Consider the following 13,327-nt stretch of genomic DNA (forward strand, 5'->3'; position numbering starts at 1 on the left):
GAGAAAAAAGAGTGGACCTACCGGTAGCAACGCATTTTTGTATCCCCGGTCATAGCATCATGGACATGAAATTACTTGTTTTAAAAGGTAATTTGAAATCTGAGAAAGGCTGAAGAGTCTGTGAGTATAAACTCATGAGGACCTTTGACACACTCAGTGCAGGAATGAATGTGTCGCATGGATTTATGTCTTTTTACATCGATTAAGGAATTTGCTGTTCAGACCTTCTGGGGTCATCACAACACAGAACCAGACCCATTCAGGGGACCATAAAACATTAAGACTTCCTTATCTATGAACTGTTCCAATATCTATGTCTATCCCTCTCACATAATAATAATTCTGCTTCACGTCACTTGTCTTATCTATTGCCTTCTTTCTCTCTGTGCTGTGTTGTGTATAAGTATATGATTTTTCAGAATTTGCATTAGTCTTTGCCTGATGAAGTGGCCTGAGTAGTCTCAAAAGCTTGTAATTTAGTTACCATCTTTTCAGTTAGCCATTAAAAGGTATCAATCACTGAGGACTCTCAATTCTAAATATTTTTCTATCTACTGGCTAACACGGTACAAAGATATATATCTTTCCTGTATCAGTATTTCAGAGTCAGACATGTGTCCTCAACGCCTCCCTATGGTGGGAAAAGTTCCACGACAATTGGAAGAATCCTCCCTACAACAAGAAGAAGGATTTCTTTGATTTCTACACATGCCTCTGTGATCTGATTTGAGATTGAAAAATGGCAACATATCTACAATGATTGTGCTTAAAGTTTTCTGAAGAACTTGATAACTCCAAGCTGTGCCACTTCCACTACCATCTTACCGATTTATACTATCTGGTGCCTCAGATAAGTCAGTATGAAAAGGTGAGAGATACAAATTTTCCATTTATTCATCTGAAATCTAATAATGGTAGTCCTTCCTAAATTATACTATCATGTGCAAAAATTACTTTAATGTTAATTCTAGTAAACATCAAAGTGTCCTAAATCCAATTAAACTCATTAAAGTCTAACCATCGCTTCAGTCGCCTTTTTAGAAAAAGCTGTCACGCTTGTGAACTTGAGGAATAACATATTTCTGGCCATTATAGGACTTGAATCTTTAATTTTTTAGCGGTTTTCCTTTCTGCAGGCTCTAAACACTAGAATAAGCAGTAGCTTCATTTTGTGTCTCTATGCTTCTATCTCCAACAGCTACTTCACCCTGTCCTCTCCATTGACCTATATAGGCAGCAGCTGTAATTTGGTTCTTCAATGAAGGTAGATTTAAGAAAAAATGATCGGTGTAGGAGACAAAAGATGATACGTAAGTATGAGAAAAAAGCTTTTTTTTCTCTAATACTATTGATTACAAATTTCCCATCTTTGCTTGTACAGTGTTATGACCTGGTGGTTAGGAGCACCCGACCTGATAGTTAAACTCATACAGGACGAGCTCTGGGATGTGGGAGCTCTGCTGACCGCAAGCCCTAATCCTATCGCACACACTAAAAATAGCCGTGGAGCGCTCCTGACGCTCCCTAGGCGCCTCGTCACAGCCTCAGAGCTAGCTAGCCCTAGAGATAGAAAATAAAGCCTACCTTGCCTCAGAGAAATTCCCCAAAGGAATAGGCAGCCCCCCACATATAATGACTGTGAGTGTTAGGACTGGCGGAACGCACCAAGAGAGATGATATAGATGCGTTCGCAGTCCGGGGTCCACCGTGCAGGTGAAACCTGCTGCTAGGAAATGACAGACAATATGGCGGTATTCAAAAGTATACACGCGTGGGTTAAACCTCACCCAGCGTGAAGAAAGCGATCCTTTTGCGTCACAGGACCGCGGTACCGCACATAGAGCGCGAGCAAGTGGTCAGCGAACTAAACCCCAACAGGGATTGTAGTCCGATTAGACCCTTGCTGGCACTACACCGCTACTGGGTGTGAAAGGAATTATATAATTAAGGCACCAAAGTGCGAACTGTGCCGTGCTGGCAGGCACCACTAAGCACCCAGACGTGGGTCAGGAAGCGCACACTGGCGCGTGGCACCGCACTGGCGGTCACAGCAGTAGACGCTGACACTTGTGTGACACGTTGAGAGATAAGTCGGGCGCTAGATAGCAGCCATACTCCATACGCGAACAATCATACAGTAGGGTAGGGGTATTTAAAGAACGACTTGCACTCACAACAAACACACGTATTAAATTGTACACTAGCGCATGGCCGTGCGGTCATGCGCAGTTTATATAGTTGCAGGACAGGAAGCGGCCACAGAAACTTTGCCCTTCCAAGACCTGCCAAGAGGACCAATAGAATGCGCTGCAGAGTCTGAGCACATGACCCTCGATCTCCAACGAGAGATCTTGCCCTGGGCATGCTCAGTGTGCGCAGACAAGGACTTAGTCCCAGAGAAGTCCACTCGCTGCTGACCAGTATAGGCTTTACAGGCAGAAGCTGGAGAAGCAGCAGTAACTCTTCTCACAGAGTCAGACTGAGCGAGACGCTGGGATCGACATCCCCGCTGAGCAGGCTCCACTGCGGCTGGAGGAGAATGGGAGACCGCAGCGGAGACGGATCGAGATTCCCCCTGTGCAGCAGAGGAAACTCGACTCCTAACATTACCCCCCCTCCTAAGGTCCCCCCCTCCTTGGGCCTCGCTACGTTCGAAGGCAGCAATGAGCTGTGGGGCCCGAATGTTTTCAGCAGGCTCCCATGACCTGTTCTCTGGACCATAACCCTTCCAATCCACCAGATAGAACTTTTTGCCGCGTACCACCTTACACCCCAAAATAGCGTTCACCTCGTAATCGTCCGTAGACGAACCCGATGTCCCGGCAGATGACTCGGAAAACCGGGACATGTATACGGGTTTCAAGAGGGACACATGAAAGGTGTCGGTGATACCCAAGCGTGGAGGAAGAGCCAGGCGGTAGACCACAGGATTAACCTGTTCGAGAACCTTGAAGGGACCCAAGTAGCGAGGCGCAAACTTAGTGGACTCAACTCGCAGCCTGATGTTACGGGCGGAGAGCCACACCAAGTCGCCAGGAGCAAAGGTCGGAGCGGGGCGCCGATGAACATCGGCGGAGGACCTCATTCTCTCCTTGGAAGCCCGAATGGCATCCTGGGTGCGATCCCAAATGTCCCGTGCCTCCACAGCCCAGTCTGCCACCCTGGAATCGGCGGAAGACACGGGCATGGGCACAGGTACCCGCGGATGCTGACCATAGTTAAGGAGGAATGGAGTCTGTCCAGTGGAGTCAGCTACAGCATTGTTAAGAGCAAACTCCGCCCACGGTAGCAAAGATGCCCAGTCATCTTGTTTAGCAGAGACAAAATGTCGCAGATATGTGACCAAGGTCTGGTTGGCTCTCTCCACCAACCCATTCGTCTCGGGATGATATGCCGAAGAGAGATTCAACTCGATACTGAGAAGGCGACAAAGCTCTCTCCAGAACCGAGACGCAAACTGGGGACCCCGGTCACTGACAATTTTGTCTGGCATACCGTGAAGACGGAAGATGTGTTTAACAAACAATGCTGCCAAGGCCCGTGCAGAAGGTAGCCGGGGAAGCGGCACCAAATGCACCATTTTAGAAAAATGGTCGGTGATAACCCAAATGACAGTACAGCCACATGACTTGGGCAAACCCACCACAAAGTCCATCCCGACCATCTCCCAGGGCCTGTCTGCCACCGGCAGAGGGTATAACAACCCAGCTGGCCGTTGACGGAGAGACTTATTTTTGGCACAAGAGACACATGCCCGAACGTAGTCTCCAACGTCACGAACCATATGTGGCCACCAATACATTCTCGCCAACAACTCAGATGTCCTCTTTGCCCCAAAGTGTCCACCCACTCTGGACAAATGAGCCCACGAGAGAACCTCCGGACGCAAATTGATGGGGACAAAAGTCTTGCCTGGAGGCACAGACTCAAGCGAAACCGGAGCTACGGTTCTCAGACTCTCTGAAGGGACAATGAGCCGAGGCTCGTCCTCCTCCTCCACAGTTGACACCAGGGAGCGAGAGAGAGCGTCAGCACGAATGTTCTTCTCCCCGGCGAGATAATGTAGAGTGAAGTGGAACTGGGAGAAAAACAAGGACCATCTGGCCTGACGAGAATTCAGCCGCTGGGCTGTCTGTAAATAGACCAAATTCTTGTGGTCCGTGAAGACTTGGAATGGGAACCGAGCACCCTCCAAGAGATGTCTCCATTCCGAAAAGGCCAACTTCATTGCCAGCAACTCCCTATCCCCGATGGAGTAATTTCTCTCCGCTGGTGAGAAGGTTTTTGAGAAGAAGAAGCATGGATGCTTCCGACCTTGAGCATCCTTTTGATAGAGGACTGCTCCTGCACCAACGGAAGAGGCATCCACCTCCATTAGGAATGGCTTATCCACATCGGGACGATGTAAGATGGGAGCGCTAGCAAAGTGGGACTTAATAGAAGTGAAGGCCTTGGAGACCTCTTCGGACCACGATTTAGGATTCGCTCCCTTCTTGGTGAGGGATACCAAGGGAGCTACCAGGGTTGAGAAGTGGGGGATGAACTGACGATAGTAATTTATGAACCCCATAAAGCGCTGCACCGCTTTCAGAGAATGGGGTTCCTGCCAGTCCATCACTGCCTGTAGTTTGGCAGGATCCATAGCCAATCCCTGGGCCGAGATGATGTAGCCCAGGAAAGGTAAAGACTCCTGCTCAAACATACACTTCTCCAATTTGGCATAGAGGAAGTTTGCCCGTAGGAGGTCGAAGACTTTTTTAAACATCTCTCCGGTGGGAGTCAATATCTGGAGAGTAGATAAGAATATCATCCAGATAGACTACGACCGAGGTGGAAAGCATATCCCGGAAGATATCGTTCACAAAGTCTTGGAAAACGGCTGGGGCATTACAGAGCCCGAAGGGCATCACCAGATATTCATAGTGCCCATCCCTGGTGTTAAAGGCCGTCTTCCATTCGTCCCCCTCACGGATGCGAATCAGGTTGTAAGCACCCCGCAAATCTAATTTAGTAAATACCCTTGCTCCCCGAAGTCTATCGAATAACTCAGATATCAAGGGCAAAGGATACTTATTCTTAACGGTGATGGCGTTAAGACCCTTGTAGTCTATGCATGGGCGCAATTCCCCATTCTTCTTCTGCACGAAGAAGAACCCTGCCCCAGCAGGTGACACTGACTTTCTAATGAATCCTCTTGCCAGATTTTCCTGGATGTACTGTGACATTGCCTCCGTCTCCGGGAGAGATAGCGGATAAACTCGACCCCGGGGAGGCTCAGCACCAGGCAAGAGATCAATAGGACAGTCATAGGGGCGATGAGGCGGAAGGACCTCCGCCGCCTTTTTGGAGAACACGTCTGCATAAGACCAATACTGCTTGGGGAGAGAGGATAGATCTGCGGGTACCTCAGTAGTAGCAACCTGAACGCACTCCCTCTGACACCTACCCCCACAAGATTCACCCCAACCCAGAATTCTGCCTGAGGACCACTCGATATGAGGAGAGTGGTACCGTAGCCAAGGTATTCCCAACAGGACCTCATCAATTCCTTCTGGAATGACGAGCAGAGAAATTATCTCCTGATGAGATGGCGACATGGACAGAGTAAAAGGGATGGTCTGGTGTGTTATCTGTGAGGGCAATGTCGACCCATTCACCACTCGCACCGTTACTGGTTGAGCAAGCATAACCAGGGGTATTGCGTGACGTTGGGCAAAGGCAGAAGACATAAAATTGCCCTCCGCCCCAGAATCCACGCAGAGCTCTACCGAGTGGGAGAATGAGCCAATAGTAATTGTCCCCTTAAAGGACAACTTAGAGGCAAACGTCGCCGTGTCTAGTGTACCTCCACCTACTACCACTAGACGCTGACGTTTCCTCGACCGCTGAGGACATCTGGTGGCTAGATGTCCTGACTGCTGGCAAACATGACAGACCCTGAGTGCACAAGCGGTCCGGGACTTAGATCCTGCTTGTGACACTTCCCTGGCCACATGTGACTCAGGAACCAGGACCGGAAATTCCAGAGGTTTGGCGAAAGTAGGAGCCAGCCGAAACCTCTGCCTACACTGGGCTCGCTCTAACCTCCGCTCGTTAAAACGGAGGTCAATTGGAGTGGAGACAGTTATTAACTCCTCCAGTGTGGCAGGAATCTCCCTAGTGGCCAGAGCGTCCTTTACGTGGTCAGCCAAGCCCCTCCAAAATATGGGGATAAGAGCTTTATCCGACCAATCCAGCTCAGATGCTAAGGTGCGGAATTGGACGGCAAAATGACTGACCAAGGACTCACCCTGAGTTAATGCCAGCAATTGGAGCGCAGTATCATGGGTGACTTGAGGTCCTAAAAAGACCTGTTTCAGAGCGCTCAGAAACAGCGGAGCACTCTGCACCACATGATCGCCACTCTCCCACAGCGGCGTAGCCCATTCCAACGCCCTGTCCGACAATAGAGACAGAATAAATCCCACCTTAGCCCGCTCTGTGGGAAAACGTGTAGCCAGGAGCTCGAGGTGAATAGAGCACTGACTCACAAATCCCCTACAAAACTTGCTATCACCAGAAAATTTTTCTGGCAGCGTGAGGCGAGATAATGTCGGAACAGGGGTGGCAATGGACATAGTAGCTGCAGCCACGCTGGCAGCCTGTACAGCTACTGCAGTAACATCCACAGCTGAGGTCGCGCTCTCGAGAGCCGCCAACCTACCCTCCAGCTGCTGGATATGCCGCAGAGATTGCTGTTTGTCTGTCATCACTAGCCAGACCCTGGCGCTAGTGTAATGTTAGGACTGGCGGAACGCACCAAGAGAGATGATATAGATGCGTTCGCAGTCCGGGGTCCACCGTGCAGGTGAAACCTGCTGCTAGGAAATGACAGACAATATGGCGGTATTCAAAAGTATACACGCGTGGGTTAAACCTCACCCAGCGTGAAGAAAGCGATCCTGTTGCGTCACAGGACCGCGGTACTGCACATAGAGCGCGAGCAAGTGGTCAGCGAACTAAACCCCAACAGGGATTGTAGTCCGATTAGACCCTTGCTGGCACTACACCGCTACTGGGTGTGAAAGGAATTATATAATTAAGGCACCGAAGTGCAAACTGTGCCGTGCTGGCAGGCACCACTAAGCACCCAGACGTGGGTCAGGAAGCGCACACTGGCGCGTGGCACCGCACTGGCGGTCACAGCAGTAGACGCTGACACGTGTGTGACACGTTGAGAGATAAGTCGGGCGCTAGATAGCAGCCATACTCCATACGCGAACAATCATACAATAGGGTAGGGGTATTTAAAGAACGACTTGCACTCACAACAAACACACGTATTAAATTGTACACTAGCGCATGGCCGTGCGGTCATGCGCAGTTTATATAGTTGCAGGACAGGAAGCGGCCACAGAAACTTTGCCCTTCCAAGACCTGCCAAGAGGACCAATAGAATGCGCTGCAGAGTCTGAGCACATGACCCTCGATCTCCAACGGGAGATCTTGCCCTGGGCATGCTCAGTGTGCGCAGACAAGGACTTAGTCCCAGAGAAGTCCACTCGCTGCTGACCAGTATAGGCTTTACAGGCAGAAGCTGGAGAAGCAGCAGTAACTCTTCTCACAGAGTCAGACTGAGCGAGACGCTGGGATCGACATCCCCGCTGAGCAGGCTGCACTGCGGCTGGAGGAGAATGGGAGACCGCAGCGGAGACGGATCGAGATTCCCCCTGTGCAGCAGAGGAAACTCGACTCCTAACAGTGAGTAAAGATGAAAGTCACAAACGCAGAAATGAAATAGGTTTCAGCAAAGGGAGGCCAGACTTACTAAATAGACAGAGGATAGGAAAGGAATCTTTGCGGTCAGCACAAAAACCTACAAAAGACGCAGAGTGTGCAAAAGGGTCCTCCGCACCGACTCACGGTGCGGGGTGCCACTCTGCATCCCAGAGCTTCCAGCTAGCAAGACAAAATCAGGATAACCAGCTGGACAAAGAAACAATGAGCAAAAATAACAATAAGGAACTTAGCTTCTGCAGGAGAAGACAGGTCACCAGGCAGATCCAGGAGCGAACTGAACCAATGCTAAAACATTGACAGCTGGCATGGAGTAACGATCTGAGTGGAGTTAAATAGAGAAGCCAACCAAAGGATAAACCACGTCACCTGTGTAAGGAACCTCAGAAGCAGCAGCTTCACTCATAGCCACCAGAGGGAGCCCATAGACAGAACTCGCCGAAGTACCATTCACGACCACAGGAGGGAGTTTGACAACAGAATTCACAACAGTACAGATCACTTAGGAAAAAATGAATTAAAGGGCTCTCCACCATCCATAGGATAGGTGATCAATATCAGATTGGTGAGGATCCGACACACACAGCACCCCCACCAAACAGCTGTGACCATCTCTGAGCAGTGGGCAGATGCCAGTCATTTCTGGAGATAAACAGCACACCTTTGTCATATTTATTTAATGGTCTATCCTGGGTATTGCAAACAGGCTCCTAGTCATCTGGATGCTATACATTTTTAATACAAAACAAAATAAAAAATATGTGTACCTGTTTCTGAATAAGTTCTTGGCCTTTTTCAGGGGACATGTGCACTAGATTCAGCTGCGGTGACACTGATCTCCGGAATGGGTAGATGTCCCGTACATAGGTCTTCAAATAGGTAAAAGGAAAAACAGTTAAACCACAGTTCAGGATTTAAAGCTCTTTTCCGGACAGAATATATTGATGATCTATCATTGGGATAGGTCATCAATATCAAATTAATGGGGGGTCTGACGACTGGCACCCCCACTGATCAGCTAGGTTACCAATCCATTCAGACATTCCAGGACAGTCTGTAAAAATTAAGCACTTATTTGCCCTGTCCATAAATAAATGTAAGGCGTCCAGAATTTTTTTTGAAGCTGAAGAAACTTATACAGACTATTTTGACCATAATTATCCTCATTTTACATTTTTTCCATGAATGCAATTAATGTTTTCATATCTGCATTATGGCCTGTACACATATATCACTTATAATCATAATAATTTATTATAGTTTTCCAATGTGTCCATAAAAAATATTCTCTCTCTGTGGTTATTTGACAAGCTTCCAGAAAGTTGGCAACCCTGTTGGTCAGCTGTTATGAGCTCTGGTGGTGGCCGGATGTAAACATATTGAACAGTACTGCTCTGCACAAATACATTCAATATGTAGTGGCTTCTGCCAGGTACTGCAGAACAGCTTATATTCTCTTGAAGGATAGGTCAACAATATGTTTTGAAGGAAGGGATGAGCCCTTTAATTATAGAACAAACCTTCCTAACATACTGAACAGCGTCCCCATAACAAACGATAATTTCTACACTTGTCTGATATAGATAGAACAGAGGTATATTATCCTTTTGATTGTCAGAGCGATGTTCTTTTTTGTTTCAATTCAACAATATTAAAATACAAGTATTCGCATTTATAGACTAAAGTCCCCCATACACATTAGACAACCCCTCCAAAACTGGTGGGGTGGGCACGGCTAACAGTCTAATGTGTATGGTACGCCGACCGACTGACGTTTGTGGGAAATATCGATCGTGCATGTCCATTTTCAGACTGCCGATAGCATTGTTCTCCCAAAGATAAGTCACTAACCAATGTGTTAGTTGGCAGCTTTCTCGTAGAGAACACAGGTGTGCTCGACCGTACAAGCGCTCGCGTGTGTGCATGAGTCGACCAAGATGGATGTCGGTCGAACTATCTGCCAAAGCATCAGTCGGCTAACAGACATCTAACGTGTATGGTGAGATTAACACAGTAAAAGCATCTGGATTTTGATCTCACCTTATTATAATGAGTTAGATTCCACCTTTTATCCATCAGGAAATAATTTGCAGCCTGTGAATCTGCTATGTTGAAGAATTCCAGACACTCCTAATGGTGGGAATACAGAAAAAAACAAGAGTACAGTGATTTTTATTTTCAAGTGAATCTAAACAGTATTATACCCTACTAGGGTTTACGATCATCAGTACCACAGTTCTGATGAACATGTGGCCATGTGTATATAACTGTAAACAACTGCATAAGTCTAACATTAAAACTACCATTACCATTTTTTTAATACAGTTATATTAAAAAGGGCAGGGTCCTCCCTCCTTCTGTACCTGTTAGTGCCTTGTTTTTTTACTCATATTTATTGTATGTGTCTATATTTGCCCCCTTTTCACATGTAAAGCGCCATGGAATAAATGGCGCTATAAAAAATGTATAATAATAATAATAATAAAAAGGTCACCTGCATTGTTCAATTCACTTGAATCTGTGGGATCCACATGTTTTCTGGCCAATAAAAGGTCACCTTACTGGCATACATTTTGAAATTAATGTCACTGGACATATTTTTGTATGCTTCTGAAGATTTTTTTCTATCGTGCATTCAGTTCAGCTACAGCTCTGATTTTCATTTGTAAAACATAATCTCTAAATTATTTCTAGTAGCAGCCAAAATTACTCATTGAAAAAGATTTACCAACAATGGTATATCACTTTAAAGGAATATTGGGCAGGTTAGCAACATTCAGGCTGGGTCCATATATGGCCAGCACTATGTCGTTGTGTTAACCTGACGTTTACAAAAACATCAGATGGAATTTGGTGGAGGAGCTGGTCTTGTTATTTAGAACCTATCTGATACATTAGTTTTTGTGCCTGACAAGTGCAGAAGTTGATCTGGTGGCTTGATGACAATATTTGATGTTACATTGGGATCCAGACCCATATCATCGTTTGGGAGTAAATGTTAAATAAGCCTGAAGGAAACTGATGCATTTTTTTTTCTCCAGCCTTATAATTAGTACTTATTATGCGTTTGCTTACAGTGGGGGAAATAAGTATTTGATCCCTTGCTGCTTTTGTAAGATTGTCCACTGACAAGACATGAACAGTCTATCATTTTAAAGGTAGGTTAATTTTAACATTGAGAGATAGAATATCAAAAATAAAATCCAGAAAATCACATTGTATAAATTATATAAGTGTATTTGCATTTTGCAGTGATAAATAAGTATTTGATCCCTCTGGCAAACAAGACTTAATACTTGGTGGCAAAACCCTTGTTGGCGAGCACAGCAGTCAGACGTTTTTTGTAGTTGATGATGAGGTTTGCACACATGTCAGGAGGAATTTTGGTCCACTCCACTTTGCAGATCATCTCTAAATCATTAAGATTTCAACTCCCTTCATAAGTTTTCTATGGGATTAAGGTCTGGAGACTGGCTAGGCCACTCCATGACAATAATGTGCTTCTTTTTGAGCCACTCCTTTGTTGCCTTGGCTGTATGTTTTAGGTCACTGTCTTGCAGGAACACCCAGCCATAACCCATTTTTAATGTCCTGGCGGAGGGAAGGAGGTTGTCACTCAGGATTTTACGGTACATGGCTCCATCCATTCTCCCATTCATGCGGTGAAGTAGTCCTGTGCCCTTAGCAGAGAAACACACTCAAAACATAATGTTCCCACCTCCATGCGTGACAGTGGGGAGGGTGTTCTTTGAATCGTAGGCAGCATTTCTCTCTTCCTCTATACACGGCGAGTTGAGTTAATGTCAAAGACATCAATTTTTGTCTCATCTGACCACAGCACCTTCTCCAAATCACTCCCAGAATCATCCAGGTGTTCATTGGCAAATTTCAGACATGTCTGCACATGTGCCTTCTTGAGCAGGGGGACCTTGCGGGCACTGCAGGATTTTAAACCTTTACAGTGTAATGCGTTACCAATGGATTTCTTAATTACTGTGGTCCCAGCTGCCCTGAGAACATTAACAAGTTGCCCCCGTGTAGTTTTAGGCTGATCTCTTAACTTCTTCATGATCATGGTTTTGTAGCCCATTCCAGCTTGTCCCTGACATCCTTATAAAGCTCTTTGGTCTTGCCCATGTTGTAGAGGTTAGAGTCTGACTAATTAATAGAGTCTGTGCACAGGAGTCTTTTATAAAGGTGACTATGTACTGTAAGACAGCTGTCTTTAATGCAGGTAACGAGTTGATTCGGAGCATCTAACTGGTTTGTAGGAGCCACAACTCTTAATGGTTGGAAGAGGATCAAATACTTATTTCTCACTGCAAAATGGAAATACATTTATATAATTTATACAAAGTGATTTTCTGGATTTTATTTTTGATATTCTATCTCTTATCTTTGTCAGTGGGCAAACTTACAAAATCAGCAAGTGATCAAATACTTATATCCCCCACTGTATATGGAACCATCATATTCCATAGCGCTTTACAAATATTAACATCACTTTCTTTGGAGTGTGAGAAGAGATTGGAGTACCTGGAAGAATCACACACAAACATGGGGAGAACATATAAACCTCTTGCAGATGTTGTCCTTGGTGGCATTTGAACCCAGGACGCCAGAGCTGCAAAACAACAATGCTAGCCACTGAGTCACCGTGATGCCCATTTTGCCATCATTTGGTTGCATCAGGGTCGATAAACTGAGCTTGGTGAAACAGAAAGCCAGTCACACTATTTGCAAATTGTGAGCCCCTTCCCTTTTCCCTAAACAACATAGTGAGGGTGTCTAAAACAGAAATCTACACTTTTTTGAATACTACAGTCCATGATCTGTTTGGCATAAACCTAGAACAGAACCTTTTTAACAGAAAATGTAGGTAATGTATCAATGCATATTTATCATGCTACCTGGCAATGTGCCTGGTACACCACCAGACTTATAAAATGATGGTAAAGGTTCCCATTAACCTACTCACCTTCAGGAGTGCTTCAAACTGGGTGTCTTCATGTACTGGCAGTTGGGTAGGGATGTCACATTCATTCTGCCCATGAACCACCAGGGTTTTTGTACCTATCGCAATTTAACAAAAACTATTATGACATCAATATAAATTAAAACTGAGAGCAGATGGTGTCATGATCTTTGAGGACTGCTCACCTGGCATGGATGCTGTCACCAGTAGTTTAACCTCACATTGTTCCTTTTTCATTGTCTGCTTCAGATCTTTAAAAAATAAACCTTCCACATATCCAACCACTTCCCACAAAAATGTCAAAGTTGCCGAAATGGCATCCATTCCCCATTCACACGGTGTACGTACAAAATACATGATAAGTCCGACCTAAAAAGAAATGCACAGAAATGCCACGTATTAGTGAATACTTTAACAGAAAAGCTACTTTGTTTTACTGGGATACAAGGACAACAATGCGGGCCGAAATAACTCACCAAGTAGTTGAACAGAATGTGTGATGTTTGAGCAGGGAAATCTCCAATGTTTAGCAGCAGCTTTCTTAACATATAGATGAGTTCATCCTAAAACAACCAA

At 45.8% G+C, this 13,327-nt stretch overlaps 1 protein-coding gene across 28 annotated transcripts in view; it reads right to left on the reverse strand.

The window, feature by feature from the left end:
* UNC80 (unc-80 homolog, NALCN channel complex subunit) overlaps positions 1-13,327 on the reverse strand; it is a 256,402-nt gene that overhangs the window by 104,166 nt on the left and 138,909 nt on the right. For all 28 annotated transcript variants that reach the window (XM_069733446.1, XM_069733439.1, XM_069733450.1 and 25 more), the window contains 5 exons: positions 13,228-13,314; positions 12,937-13,120; positions 12,755-12,849; positions 9,817-9,906; positions 8,544-8,645 (listed from right to left, as the gene is read on the reverse strand). In XM_069733446.1, coding sequence (XP_069589547.1) covers positions 8,544-8,645; positions 9,817-9,906; positions 12,755-12,849; positions 12,937-13,120; positions 13,228-13,314 — 558 coding nt within the window. The remainder of the gene's footprint in view (positions 1-8,543; positions 8,646-9,816; positions 9,907-12,754; positions 12,850-12,936; positions 13,121-13,227; positions 13,315-13,327) is intronic.

The sequence above is a fragment of the Ranitomeya imitator genome, chromosome 7 (genome assembly GCF_032444005.1).
Source record: "Ranitomeya imitator isolate aRanImi1 chromosome 7, aRanImi1.pri, whole genome shotgun sequence".
Taxonomy (NCBI): domain Eukaryota; kingdom Metazoa; phylum Chordata; class Amphibia; order Anura; family Dendrobatidae; genus Ranitomeya; species Ranitomeya imitator.